This window comes from Pinus tabuliformis, chromosome 3_1, assembly GCF_031772625.1.
Source record: "Pinus tabuliformis cultivar Carrire ecotype Pingquan chromosome 3_1, CPIR1, whole genome shotgun sequence".
NCBI classification, from domain to species: domain Eukaryota; kingdom Viridiplantae; phylum Streptophyta; class Pinopsida; order Pinales; family Pinaceae; genus Pinus; species Pinus tabuliformis.
The window spans coordinates 848,991,114-849,004,718 of record NC_142301.1 but is presented as its reverse complement, the minus strand read 5'-3'; the positions used below and the strand labels follow the sequence as shown (position 1 = coordinate 849,004,718).

At 40.3% G+C, this 13,605-nt stretch overlaps 1 protein-coding gene across 3 annotated transcripts in view; it reads left to right on the top strand.

Moving 5' to 3' along the window:
• The first annotated feature begins 1,261 nt into the window (after positions 1 to 1,261).
• The window catches only part of LOC149190192 (UDP-glucuronic acid decarboxylase 5-like), a 66,021-nt gene continuing 53,677 nt past the window's right edge, over positions 1,262 to 13,605 (top strand). Inside the window, exons 1-2 of one of the 3 annotated variants that reach the window (XM_089412063.1) lie at positions 1,262 to 1,771; positions 4,064 to 4,184. In XM_089412063.1, the coding sequence (XP_089268189.1) occupies positions 4,083 to 4,184 (102 nt within the window). In that variant the 5' untranslated portion in view covers positions 1,262 to 1,771; positions 4,064 to 4,082. Of the gene's footprint in view, positions 1,772 to 1,877; positions 2,029 to 4,063; positions 4,185 to 13,605 lie in introns of those variants that run through there. The other 2 variants (XM_089412065.1, XM_089412064.1) reach the window with 2 other exon arrangements.

The window sequence follows — 13,605 nt, the reverse complement described above, 5'->3', positions numbered from 1 at the left end:
CCTACAAAGTTATCAGTCATAGTTGAAGGTGGAGTCGTATCCTTGATGTTTTGAAGGAGCTCTATAGCTGACGAATTTGCCCTAACTATTATTTCTTTCTCGCTGTCTAAGTGGTCAGACTCATGGGTGCACTTTTGCCCACTGATTTCCAACATTATCATCATTGAATCCTGATCATTGACTTTTTTTGCTAGGGTACCCTTTGTAGAGGGATGAGACAAAGCCATTGGGTGTTGAACTAGATCCGGAGAAGCTGAGTTGTTAGTGGACAACTTTCGCTGTTGAGCACAATCCTTCTTATGATCTACAAAATTCTTGGAGTTTGAAGCTAACCTTCAAGTCCTTCCATCCACATTCAGGTTTCTTTGGCTCTTGGGTGTCGTAATAATAATATCCATTTTTAAGGTCACAACCAAGCCAGACACCAAATTGGTGTATCATCCCTTTTGAAGAAGGACACAAATTCTGAAGGTGCCCTGGTTGTTAACAAGTTCTACACCTAAAGGCAATGTTTCATAATCTAGAGGTTGATGAAATTCATTGCACTCACATGTGACGATAATTTTGTTATATAAACCTTCATTGAGATCCACTTCTATGCATATTCAAACAGATGTGATGATCCCAAGAGCAATCTATCATTGTCTAATTTAATAAAGCGACCTATTAAATCTCCCATATCCACTAAAATAACACAAAATTATGACACTTAAATAAATCTTATTAGCCATTAATTATAAATACTTTATTTTAATAAAATTATCATAATTTAATATTATTTTATACTTTACAAATAATCCAATTACTTCACTAATTTGGAGTGAGACCAAATTCCACCATCTTAAAATTAAAATAAAATAATATATATATATATATATATATATTTTAACCACATGGTGAATCCGTAAGTGCCAGGCCTAATCTATGGGAAACCAAGGATCAAACCTCATAGCTGCCACTATAACACCAAGAGCATAATGCAAGTCGGGTATACTAAGTTCCTATGATTTTAGCAAGAGCAGACTCACGGGAAAGGGGAATCCGCCCCTAGCTGCCACCACAGCAGGTCATTGTACTCATGAGATTTGAACTTGGTCTGCCCGGGCTTCGCCCATGTGACTTACCATCACACCACACAAAATAAAATAATATTATAAAAAAGCAAGAACCTGTCTCTTTTAGGTATAGGACTCCCAACCCGACCACGCCAGAATAGGAATAAAAGCAAAATTTGGTGACCAGCTCAGCATCAAGATGTGACTTACAGCCCAGCGAGGGCATCCTCCTAAGCCCATGCTCGTGCACCAAATGGACTGTCACACGAATCAAAGCTCCAATGGCAAGAATGGCCCAAGTACCTCCCATATTTAGCGCCACAATGCCACCACAAAGAGATTGCCAATTTGGCCTCCCCCATATAAATTTCTTACATATGACGGCATCGTCGAGTGGTACCAAGCTTAGAGCATAATTTTTTTTTCAATTGCGCGCTGTAACGGTAGGTCGGGGTGCATGCCAGCAGGAGTATCGTCGATTTTCGTAAGGTAATACGTCCGCATTCCCAAAAGTGTCGTTTGCGTAGAAGGAAGTCATTGGTAGTTGGCAGGTTTGGAATCCGCGATCTGTGCTTGCCCTGGTTCGAATACTGGGATCGCAAAGAAAGGCATCTCGATTCGCCTATTTAAGGCAATATAACCTTTTAAGGTGCATCTTTGCCATCGGAAGAGGAAACACGCGCGTTTACCGTTCGATCGGCCGTCTAAATTTGCCGGTAATTTTGTCGGAAGTACCTGCTTTTTGGTTCAGTAAGAGCTGGAATGATTATATACGAGTGAAATTTTATTTTTGTTAGTTTGATTTCACTGCGACGCTTTTTTGGAAGTTTTGTGCTTCGTTTAGCTAAATTAAGGCTTTTGATCCGAGGATTTTAAACTTCATTCATTATTTTTTATAAGAAAACTCTGTTTTTCATATTTGTCTACTCGCCTCGACTGGAATGTAAGGTCTGAAGATTTCTGACTTGTTTCAGTAAGATTAATGCCCGTCTGTTAAATATATTAATTTTGATTCGCTGTTATATATTTTAAATCGAGCTTGTCGCAATTTATTCTGTTGTATTGTACTACTTTAAGTTTATCGGTCCTGTGTTGCTGTGCTTGATGTTCGTTGATTCATTACTGTTCAATTAACGTTTCTGCCCCCATAATTGCAAAGGTATTTTATTTGTTCATCATAATGCGTCTAGTTCATTCTATTGTCGTGTCTTCGATCAGTTTCTACTGATTTAAACGATCGGCCTTAAAAAATTGTTTGTTAATTTTTAATCATTCCTTTTTTCATTCCTTGACTTAAGATTAACTTGACTGTTTTCATATGACAGATTTGCCCAGACTAAGTTAAATGATGGTAACAGTATGAATTCGGTTCTCTAGTTTAGCTTTTTCTCCAGCTTCGATGTAAAGTTCTATGTTTACTTTTTGTGTATACTTTGTTTTGTAAGTGCTTAAGAAACATGCCTCGAGGGGCTGCCCCTCTAAGAGCAGACATTCTTGGACTGAGGGTTGGGGTATCTATTCGCCCAAAAGTGCTTGGGAGTCATTTCCACCCTCATTCCTTTGAAACGCATCCCATGTAGGGAGGCACGCTACATCGAGAATGGAATCCTGGTGTACTGCTTAACATTCTGTCAGCCTCCCCAGTGAACCAACACCCCATTGGCTCCTAGACACTTCTTGATACTAGTTTGTTCTAAATTATTCGTGAGCCAATTTCTTAGGTGGATCTGTAGTGCTGGAGTGTGTTAAGTACTAGTCATACTTTGTAAATTTGAGGCATAGAATTTACTTCTAAATACAAAGATTGCATTTACATCTTTTGATTATATGCATGCTGTATTTTCCTGCTTTCCTAGGGTGGAATTTCAACTTGTGCGTATATTGAAAGTAAAGCCCAATCATGTTCGAATTCACTTAGGCTCATTTTTGGCAAACTCGTTTTCATGACCAGCTGCAGAGCTTTACAACTTGTAAGATTTGTTTGATCTGCTTTAAATGCAAGCTGGTTGTTTCCAATGAAATTGGACCTGTGTTTGCTATGATGTATCGATGTTGTTAGTTACATTGCTCTTAATAGCTATTGAAAAATCCCTGGAATTAGTTTGCAATTATGACTAATGTTGCTGAAGGGGAATTGCTGAGTCATTTGATCTGCTCGTTTGAACTTTATGGATTTGCTTAAAAAATTTAGCACAGGGAAAATCCCTTGTTGAAAACACAGACAGATATACAGTTCTTGTGGAACTTGTCATTGACGTTTTTTAAACCACAAATAGTTTTTTTACATCTGAATGGTTTATCCCACTCCTACTCGCTATAAAGGATTAACTGCTGACTGGGTTAAGCTAAATTCTAGCAATGATCCTAGTAACGGGCGTGAAAAGATTCTGAACTGATTCTTCCTTAATGTACTATTACCCAAACTTTCTTTATATGTGGTAGAGGAAAGCCACTTTAAGCTCAATTATCAGGATAACTACATTATAACTGTTTCTTATTCATCGTTATCTCGCGTCTTTTTGGTTTTAAGTTTTAACAAGACAATGAAACTATATATTGGTTTTCATTCCTGGTTAATTGCTAAATTTTAACAGAACAAACATATTTTGTCTTATTTCATTTTAAAATGTTTTAGTCACAAGTGACGGCAAACATTTTATATGTTAATAAACTCTCCCATAAATGCCATCTTCCAATTATGGAACTACATATAGGCTGTGTTGCAAACATCATGAAAACATATTAATTTTGTTTTCATGTTTATATGGCAATGCACTTATTTGATGCTGTGGTGTTTTAGAGGCTAAAAAATTGAAAAATTGATTTTTTTTTATTTTTTATTATTATTATTTTTTTAAAATTTTTTGCTGATGGTTGCTGATTTTTATGATTTTTTTGCTTTTCTGGACTTTCACTGATTTTATCCTGATGTCAATGTCAGCAACATTGCGTATGGGACCTGGGTGCATTAGTAGCTAACTATTTACATATTTGCTTCTTCCATGCAGGTCAAAAAGCATTGAAATAATGGCTTCGGTTTCTTCTAATGGTGGTGGAACTGTCACTTCCCAGACAATCACGAGGCCTCCTCCAACTCCCTCTCCATTACGTTACTCTAAGTTCTCTCAGGTAGGAGCTCATCTTATGAAAGAGGTTGCCAGTTCCAATATATAGCTTTCTTGTATTGATTTCTGTATTTTTTCCCTTGAATTATTAATTTAAATTATCATTACTCCCGTCTCCACAGAACTGTAAACTGCATTTTGCTTATGCAATTATTCTTACATTTGTAGTGCATATTGCATCTGCATCCCTTTTTAATAATATAGGAATCAGGTTCTTCAACAAAGAAATAATAAGGGAATGCATACGGCTTAAATGTGAGTGCAAATCTTATTAACATGGAACCTTTACTGACTAATGTTTTCTTACTTTATTTAGAAGAGTTTTTTATCTCAATTCCATGGTGGTAAATGATGAAAATTTGACTAAACTGAGAGGAGGGGGTGAATCAGTTTAGTACATTCATGTACATTAAAATTCTTTTCTTTTAACTGATTAACTGAAATATTAAATGAGCAGATTAACATATAATGACCAACAAATTTAACATGCAAACAAGTAATATGTAAACCAAAACATCACATCAACACATCATAGTAACAAATATAGACACCAGATATAAGTGGGATCCCATAAAGGATGAACCACAACTTTGTTATTATTGTGATGCAAAGACAAACTTCTACTCCCTTATTTCATCTGCTTTTTTGTAGGCTCCAACCTATAGGAGGCTACTACCAAAATTTTTCTGCAAGCTACAACATGCAAGAAAGCTTCAATTCCCATAAGTTTTCTACAGGCTACAAACCCACAGAAGGCTCCTACCTCGACAGGCTTCAACCTGTTATTTATCAATCTGCAACTTGAAAGGAGACTACAATCTCTTGTTACAAACAAGAAACAACAATGTGCTGGTTACCAGGTCTATAAATATGCATACCACAATCTTTGTCTTTTCTTCTTTTCCTCAAATCAGCTCTCATGCTCTCCAACTCTCTAACCATTCATCCTTCCAACCTCACACCATTTTATAAATGGACTTTGATGGTTATTTAGTATTCCACACACAATTATGGAATGAAAAAACTTGTCTCTTTGCATTCCAATAGTGTCTCTTCAATTCTAAAACTGTTTCAACTCTTGAATATTAGAATACAAAAATGAATTTCACCACATCTAAATGACATGCAGCTACATTCTTCATGCCAGTAGAATGTTGTCTGCTGAGACATGGAGCTCCCACGAATTGCTCAAGGAATGCCTTTGCATAGGCCTGCATAGACCCTGGAAATGTGCCAATATCACTGCAAAATTCCCATAGAAATAAGCTCATCTAGTACCCCAAATCTCCAACAAATAATAACCCAAATCTCCCCTTGGAAGCCCGACAAAAGATCTGCTCTACAACTAGCTCCCCCAAGAAGTGCGAATTCTCTTACTACGCTCAGTCTGTTGAAGAAACTTTAGGAAAACACCTGGAAAACCTCCCTGAACAACTCCCCAATGTAGTGTCGATGACCTCCTAGGGTTGGCACTCGAATTCCATTGAAGGTAGGGTGAGGTTTTCATGCTTTCACATGAAAACCTCATGTGTTAAGCAACACTATGTAGTCTTGGCTGAACAACATAAGAGAACAATAAAGACAATGTAAAATGATAAAAAAGTCCCAAATGGAGGCTCTCTCCTCGTACTTATACTTGGTGGCCCCACCTTCCTTCTCTATCCTCCAATTTGCTTTGCCTCCCTTTTCTTCTCCTCCCACAAGTGCGTACTAGCTTAAGGGGTGCATATTCCCTTTTTGGGTGGGCCCCACTTCCTACTAGCATTTTAATCTTTCCTTTTTCTAATGTTTGACTATGCTTTCTCCCACAAAATGAAGTAATTCTCCCTTTTCCAAATGTTGCTTGTCCCCAAGCAATTGTAATGCAGGATGCTGTAGAATATGCTCACCCTCCCATGTGGTATCCTTATCTAGCATATTCCTCCACCACACCAAATACTCCTAATAGTCTTGTTCAATCTCCTCTCTCTAGTCTCCAAAATAGCCTCAGGCTCAAGAACCAAATGCCCTCATCATCCAACGGGGGTAGCTTAGTAGCAGTAGTGTTAAAATTGGCAACTAGGGCCAAACTCCACATGGGTCATCTTATTTATGACAACTGATATTTTTCTTGGATTCTTCTCTTTGAGAGATGTAGGATTGATCTAAAGATCATCCGATTTTGACATGTACAAATGAAGCTATGAATTTATTTTGATTATGGTCAAATTGTCAAGGTTGGCCAACAAACTTATGTAGGCTCAGAAGCCCAAGTCACGTCTATTCATCCTCAACGCTGCATATAAATAGAAGGTGACATAGCCTCATTTGGACACACTCATCTTCACACTTCTCTCTCTCTCTCCTCATTGATTGGGTATGGAGGCCGAAATTTCAGGAGACCGAGTTTCTAGATAGTTTGACCCAACATTGATTGCAGCTAGGGTTCACTGCAAGTGGTTTGTTTGACCAAACTTTGATTGGGTTGAATTTGACTGTTTTGAGGGCTATTTTATCTTGCTATTTGGAGGCTAAAGTTGACTGAAGTTGACCGATTTGTTGAGGGTCAAATATGCCTTATTGACTAACATTGACTTTTTTGGTTAGGGCTCTTTTGCTGCTGTTATAAATTATCAGATTTGTAAATTGTATATCTTTCTCTGTTGAACTATCGAAGACTTAAAGAAGATTTGATCAAGGGTTTCCCCAGGGCCCACATTGGGGCTTGTCCTTGGTTGGTGCTACATCTTGTGTCCTCTTGTCTTGGTTTGTCTTCTACTGTTTATGTTCTATTTGCATTTACTATCATGTTGATGTGATTGCTAATCTGAATATTGATACTGGGCTAATAAATAAATTGAAGTAAAATTGTTCTAAAGCATAGAACACACTGTTGTCGCCTAAAATTAACATGTTGTCACATGTTGTTCCAATACCTTCTTGAAGCTCCAGTGCATATGCCACCTCACCAATCCTCTTGATCACCTTGTAGGGCCCATAGAAATGTGGCTGTAGCTTCTCGGCCCCTTCTGTTTCAGCCTGGATTGTCTGTATGGCTGGAGACGCAAGAAAATCAAGTCTCCCACCTCAAAATTTCTCTCAGCCTTGTGTCTGTCTGCATACATTTTTTGCTGATTTTGGGCAATTTGCAAATTGTCTTTGAGAGCCTTAAGGATGTCTTGGCTCTCTAGTATCCAATCTTTGGCCCTTGGGGCCTTGTTCTCTCCAAATACAAGGTCAACAAAAGATAAAGCATCATATCCATATAAAGCACGGAAAGGTGACATCCCAATAGACATATGGTAGGTAGTATTGTAGCAGTACTCCCGCAGGTGCAACCATCTCATCCAAGTTCGTCGCTGCCCTGTTACATATTGCAAGTATCTCTCTAGCCACTTGTTAACTATCTTGGTTTGTCCATCTGTCTGAAGGTGGTGGCTAGTATTGGGAGTGAGCTCTGTGCCCACCAACCTAAAGAGCTCTTGCCAAATGCCCCCATGAAGCGACTGCCCCCCATGTGAATGCTCCCTTCTTAGTCAAATCTATGAGGGGTGTCGCTAGCTATGAGAATTCCTTTATGAATTTCTTGTAATATGTGCAAATGCCCACAAATCCCTTAAGCTCAGTCACATTTCGGGGAATTGGCCACTCCTTGATGGCTCTAATCTTCTTCTCATGCACCCGCACTCCATCCTCTCCAATAATGTGTCCCAAGTAGAGCATCTCAGTCAACCCAAACTCACACTTGGACAACTTTGTATAAATTGCTGCCCCTTCAAAATACGGAGCACCTCCTCTATATGTTGCAGGTGGTCCTCTCATGTCCTATTGTAAATCAATATGTAGGCAAAGAACACCAGTACGAACTCGTGCAATTGCTTGTGGAACACATGGTTCATGCAAGACTGGAAATTAGCAAGTATGTTGGTCAGCCCAAAGGGCATAACTGGAAACTCAAAGTGGCGGTAGTGACATCTAAAAGTTGTCTTAGGGATATCTTGATCACTCACCTGAGTTTGATGGTACCGTGAATGTAAATCTATCTTAGAGAAGTACTTGGCTCCTCTAAGCTCATCCATAAGCTCATCTTTGCAGGGGATGTGGTACCGGTTCTTCAGAATCTTCTTATTAAGTGCTCCATAATCAATGCACATTTGCAATGTACCATCCTTTTTTTTTCACTAGACCAATTGATGAAGCGAAGGGACTAGAGTTGGGCCTAATGTGCCCTAATGTTATTAACTCTTGAATAGCTCGCTTGATCTCATCTTGATAGGTCTTGGCATATTTGTATGGGGTCGTGATGATTGCCTGCACCCTTGGCTCTAACTCAATAGTGTGCTCAAACCCCCTGTCAGGTGGCCGCCTTGGTGGGATGTCTCCAAATACTGTCGGATGCTTGTCTAGGATGGCTTGAATATCTGGGTGTGGTGGTCAGTGTTGACCCCTTGCCTTTGAAATCCTTAGCTCCACTGCTTATGCAATGTCTCCATGCCTCAGGTTTGCCTCCATCCTGTGTGTTGAAACTCTCTGTGGTGGCTACAAGTGCATACCCCTCAGCACAACTAACTTCTCGTCCAACCTTGGTAACTCGACCAAGAGAATAGAGCCACTAGACACCCATCACCACAATGGTGTTTGGAACATCAACCACAAAGAAGCGGTTAGTCACTGAATAGTTCCCCATGATCACTGTTAAAGATGAAACATACGGGTGCACTACATGGTCTTGTCTCTTGGCACAAGTATTGAGAAGCCCCCAAAAGCCTCTATGGGAACGCCCCTCCTCTGTACCATCTGTGCATCAATAAAGTTGTGGGTAGCCCCACTATCCACCAATACTGAGACACGTTACCCCTGCACTGTTCGTCTGATCCTCAAGGTCAAATATCAGGGAACCCATCGCAATGAAGAAATCACTCCTCAAGCAAGTGCGAAAGGTGCTCCCCTGGGTGGTGGTGGTGGAGGTGGTCCTCTTGTTGCATGCAGCTCACTGTCACCTCTATCTGTCTCCTACTCTACATCATCCTCATGGTCGCTGTCAGAGAAGACCTCAATGTAATGGGCCTTGCTCGTGGTGCATCTGTGTCCTGGGGCCCAAGGCTCCTAGCAGGTGAAGCATAGCTTCCTCCTCTTGAGGTCCCTCCTAGTCTCCTCATCCAAGCTCCCACTTGCTAGTGCCTCATGTTGTGGTGGAGGTGTAGTGTCTTTGCCCCTCTGTTGGAACACGGGTTTGGTGGGTACTTATGCTTTGGTTTTGGGAAGCGCATCCTGCAAATCCTAGGCTTTGCCTACTGCATCCTACAAAGTGGTGGGCTTGTTGGATGTCACCAAACCCCTTAGTGGATCTGCTAACCCCTCCACAAACAAGAAAACTCTCTTGGTCTCCGATAAACTTGGCACCATCACTGATATCCTTAGAAACTCAGTGCAGGGGTAACGTGTCTCAATATGCGTCAACTCTCTGAAGTGCTCCTTAGGGTCTCTCCTCTCAAAACGCTCCAACACCCTCCATGTGAACTCCTCATAGGCAGTAATACCTGCATGCCCCAAAGTAGCCAATCCATGGAACCACCAATCATGAGCCTCTCCCTCCAAGTGAAAAGTGGCAATCTTGATTGCCTCCATCTCTATCATCTGATTAAGCTGGAAATAGACATCCAACTTCTCAACCCACACCCTGGCTGAGCTCTTAGAAGAGCCATCAAAAGTTGGAAGGAATAACCTTCCCATTGTGCACTGCAAAGCAGTGCCATGCGCATAAGCTCCCTCACTCGGCCCCTTGTTCTTGTTGTTATTCTTGAGCTGGCATAAATCTTTGAAGGTGATGACATCTCTAAAATCAGCCCCATATGATTGGTACTCCAAGAAGTAGTCTCCCATGGGCATATCCTCCTGCCCTTGTTTCCCTCCAGTACCAGATGTTAGAAATGTAGGGATAGTCGACCTAGGTGGTGCGCTATAGATGTGGGCCGTATTGTGTGGGTTTGTGGCCTGATGGTTCAAGTGTCCCTAGTGGTGTGAGGTGCTTGAACCCTCTCCCAAATGGATGTCTCCTTGGCTGAACTTACCCCTGTTATTACTGCTATTCTGCTGTCTCAACTCATAACCTTGGCCAAATCATTGATAGCTTTCAAGAGGCTATGGGAAAAATCCTCCTCTCTCTTATCTCTGTCATTAGGATTATCCTCCATGTTTGGTTTCTCAACCTCTTGCTCAAGGGTTTCTGGGTCAGGGGTAATCTGTAGCTCTCTTTCCTTGCTTCTGTACTCTATCTCCTGTAAGTGATATTCTGCCTGTCCTCTGGTGTCATAGAATGAAGGGTTTCCCACAGGCTGAGCCAATATTATGGCTCTGATACAACTCTAATATTCTGCCTATGAAAATATATTGATAAGCCACAACGTACATGCCATGCAACTCAAAATAAACCCAAACTGAAGTACAAAAGATAGCAGAATATGAGCTAAGCCTTTTTATTAACAAAATGTGAGAGTACAATGGATAAAATGCAATGTTGTTAAAAGCGCGAGCGGGATTAAATCGGTGCCGGGAATGAAGCGGAAAAAATCGAAAAAAGCGGGAAAAAAGCGTTTGGTACAAAAATATTCATTTTTTTCATTTTTTTTCAATTTTTTTAATATCTAAACCATCTACAACATAAAATAAATACATTGACACATAAATATGATTAAAAAACTAATATATAAGATGTTTAATATCATTTGTAGCGCTAAAATCACACATAACATTGAATCATGTCCTGAATAGTAAGTCCTAACTCCTGAGTCCCAACTCAGCCTCAAAATATCAACAAAAAATATGATAATGTATCTCATCATGTCATAATGTCATATACAATGAGGTCTAATCCTATTGATTTCCTTTGCCCCTCTTGCGAGAAAATGCCACAGCTTTCCCTTTCCCTCTAGATGTAGGATGCTGGTGCTTGTGCTGGTGGAGATGGTAGTGGAGTCTGATGTGCTCTAGAAGCTGAAGAACTAGAAGTAGGAGCTATAGGAGGTAGACCACGTCCTCTACTGGTGGCAGGGGTAGCCCGAGCAGGTGGTGTCACCTGGAAACATTACAATCTCCCAATCCTGAAATCCTGAAAAACTGATAAGTCTGCTGGATTTTAAATGAAATCTAAAATTCTACTTTCTCCATATGAAATCCAATGAGGCTGGAACCACTCTCAAACATCCTGAGTCATTTCATGGTAATGTTAAAAATTTAAGTAAAAGGATGAAAATGAAGATTAAGGAGAATGTCACTTTTACTTTAAGAATTTAACATTACCATGAATAGCATATCCATCCTAGGGCCTAGACTTGATCATTAAGCTGCCCCACTCAAAAATTATTTGTTTCTTTAAAAAAAAATTGCATGAAAAAACCCAAATGACCAAATGAAAAACCAAAAAAAAATTATAAAATTGTGCTGCCCTGACACCCCGAGCTTTTTTCCGAAAAAAGCGCGATTTTTTCGAAAAAATCGGCAAAATTTTTTTAGCCGCTTTTTTCCCATAAAACGCGCGATTAAATCGTCTTAGGGAAAAAAGCGCACTTTTTTGAAAAAAGCGCGATTTAATCGCGCTTTTCACAACACTGATAAAATGAGGAACCTGGGCTTGCTACTGCAAGCTAGACAAAAACCCAGGTGTAGTATGGTTGCCCAAGTGCAGGTACAAGCTCCCTCTGAATGCATGTGCTGGCCCAATAAATTTGCTACTGCTGGCTAGGTAAAAATGGTTGTGCAATGCTCCAAACTGCTCCAAAATAGCTGAAACTCTAGCAAACCCCCTATCTCAACCTACTCCACCAAACCCAGAAAGGATTTGGCCACCTGAATGGACTCCCGAAAACCGACAAAATGGTGTGAGTTGCCCAGATCGACTAGCTACATGCATTGCATGGAATAATGCTACTAATCCCTCCAAAATGCTAGCAAAGCCAACCAAACATTCCTCTGGTTGCCACTGCAAAATCTGAACTCAAATCAGCCCCAAATGCCTATCCTTGTAGCTCCCATGAACTGCTCAAGAAACGCCTTTGCGCAGGGCCTTGAAATGTGCCAATATCACTGCCAAATTCCCACAGAAATAAGCCTGGCTAGTACCCCAAATATCTGACAAATAATAACCCAATTCTCTCCCTAGAAGCAAAGATCTCCTCCACAACTAGCTCCCCCAAGAAGTGCGAATTCTCCTACTGTGACCAGTCTGCTGAGGAAACTTTACCAAAACACTTGAAAGACCTCCCTTAACAACTCCCCAATGTAGTGTAGATGACCTCCTAGGGCTGGCACTCGAAGTCCACCGAAGGTAGGGTGAAATTTTGAATTTTCACGTAAAAGCCTTGTGTGCTAAGCAAAATTGTGTAGTCTTGGCTGAACAACTCAAGAGAACAATAGAGACAATGTAAAATGATCAAAAAGTCCCAAATGGAGGCTCTCTCCTCATACTTATACTTTCTGGCCCCACCTTCCTTCTCTCTCCTTCAATTCGCTTTGCCTCCCTTTTCTTCTCCTCCCACAAGTGCATACTAGCTTAAGGGGTGTGTATTCCCCTTTTGGGTGGGCCGCACTTCCCACTAGCATTTTAATCTTCCCCTTTTCTAATTTTTGACTATGCTTTCTGCCACAAAATGAAGTAATTCTCCCTTTTCCACCCACTTATCCTAAGTTGAGCCAAACTTAATATAACTTAGATAAAAGTGCAAAGTTGGTGTAGCTGCTAGGTGAATTCAAGTAGAGGGGACATTACATAATTAGCTTTTAATGGACTTTATACATAAAACATATGCAAACGTTCTGCACACATTTGCCTTTGCCATAGTCTTGCATCACAAGAGTGCTCATACCTCTGCCTTTGCCTAACATCACAACAATCTGCTGAAACAAACCAGTCTTCAAATCAGCCTTACACAAAACATATGCAAGCATCAACCTCATCACAACATATATGCAAGCAGCCTTTGCAAGCTATAACAAGCATAACTCAATGCACCTCTTTACACAACTGTGCATGCACCAATTGTGCCGAGATATTTGCTGCTCCTTTGTTCCAAACCATCACTTGTTTGCCTTGCTGATCCTGTTGTTCCTTTGCCATTACTCTTTGCATCACATGTTTGTATTGCATTCTCATCAAGCATCAACAACATGCAACATAACCTCTTGCTGTCAAACATCACTGCAACATACCTTGCTGCTACTATTGTTGCTTTGCTGCTCTTTTGGCTTGATCACAGGCATACATGCTTGCTGCTGGTCCTTTGCCATTAATGACAACATTGGCATCACCAAAAATACCAGGAGGTGCTGAATCAATAAAGATGTTGAAAAACATATGTTAAGCAGGATGCTATTATTAGTGGTATACCATATAGTTGAAATGAGCTATCACTGTAATGATCTAGAATTGCATAACTTGATAGAAGTAAGAT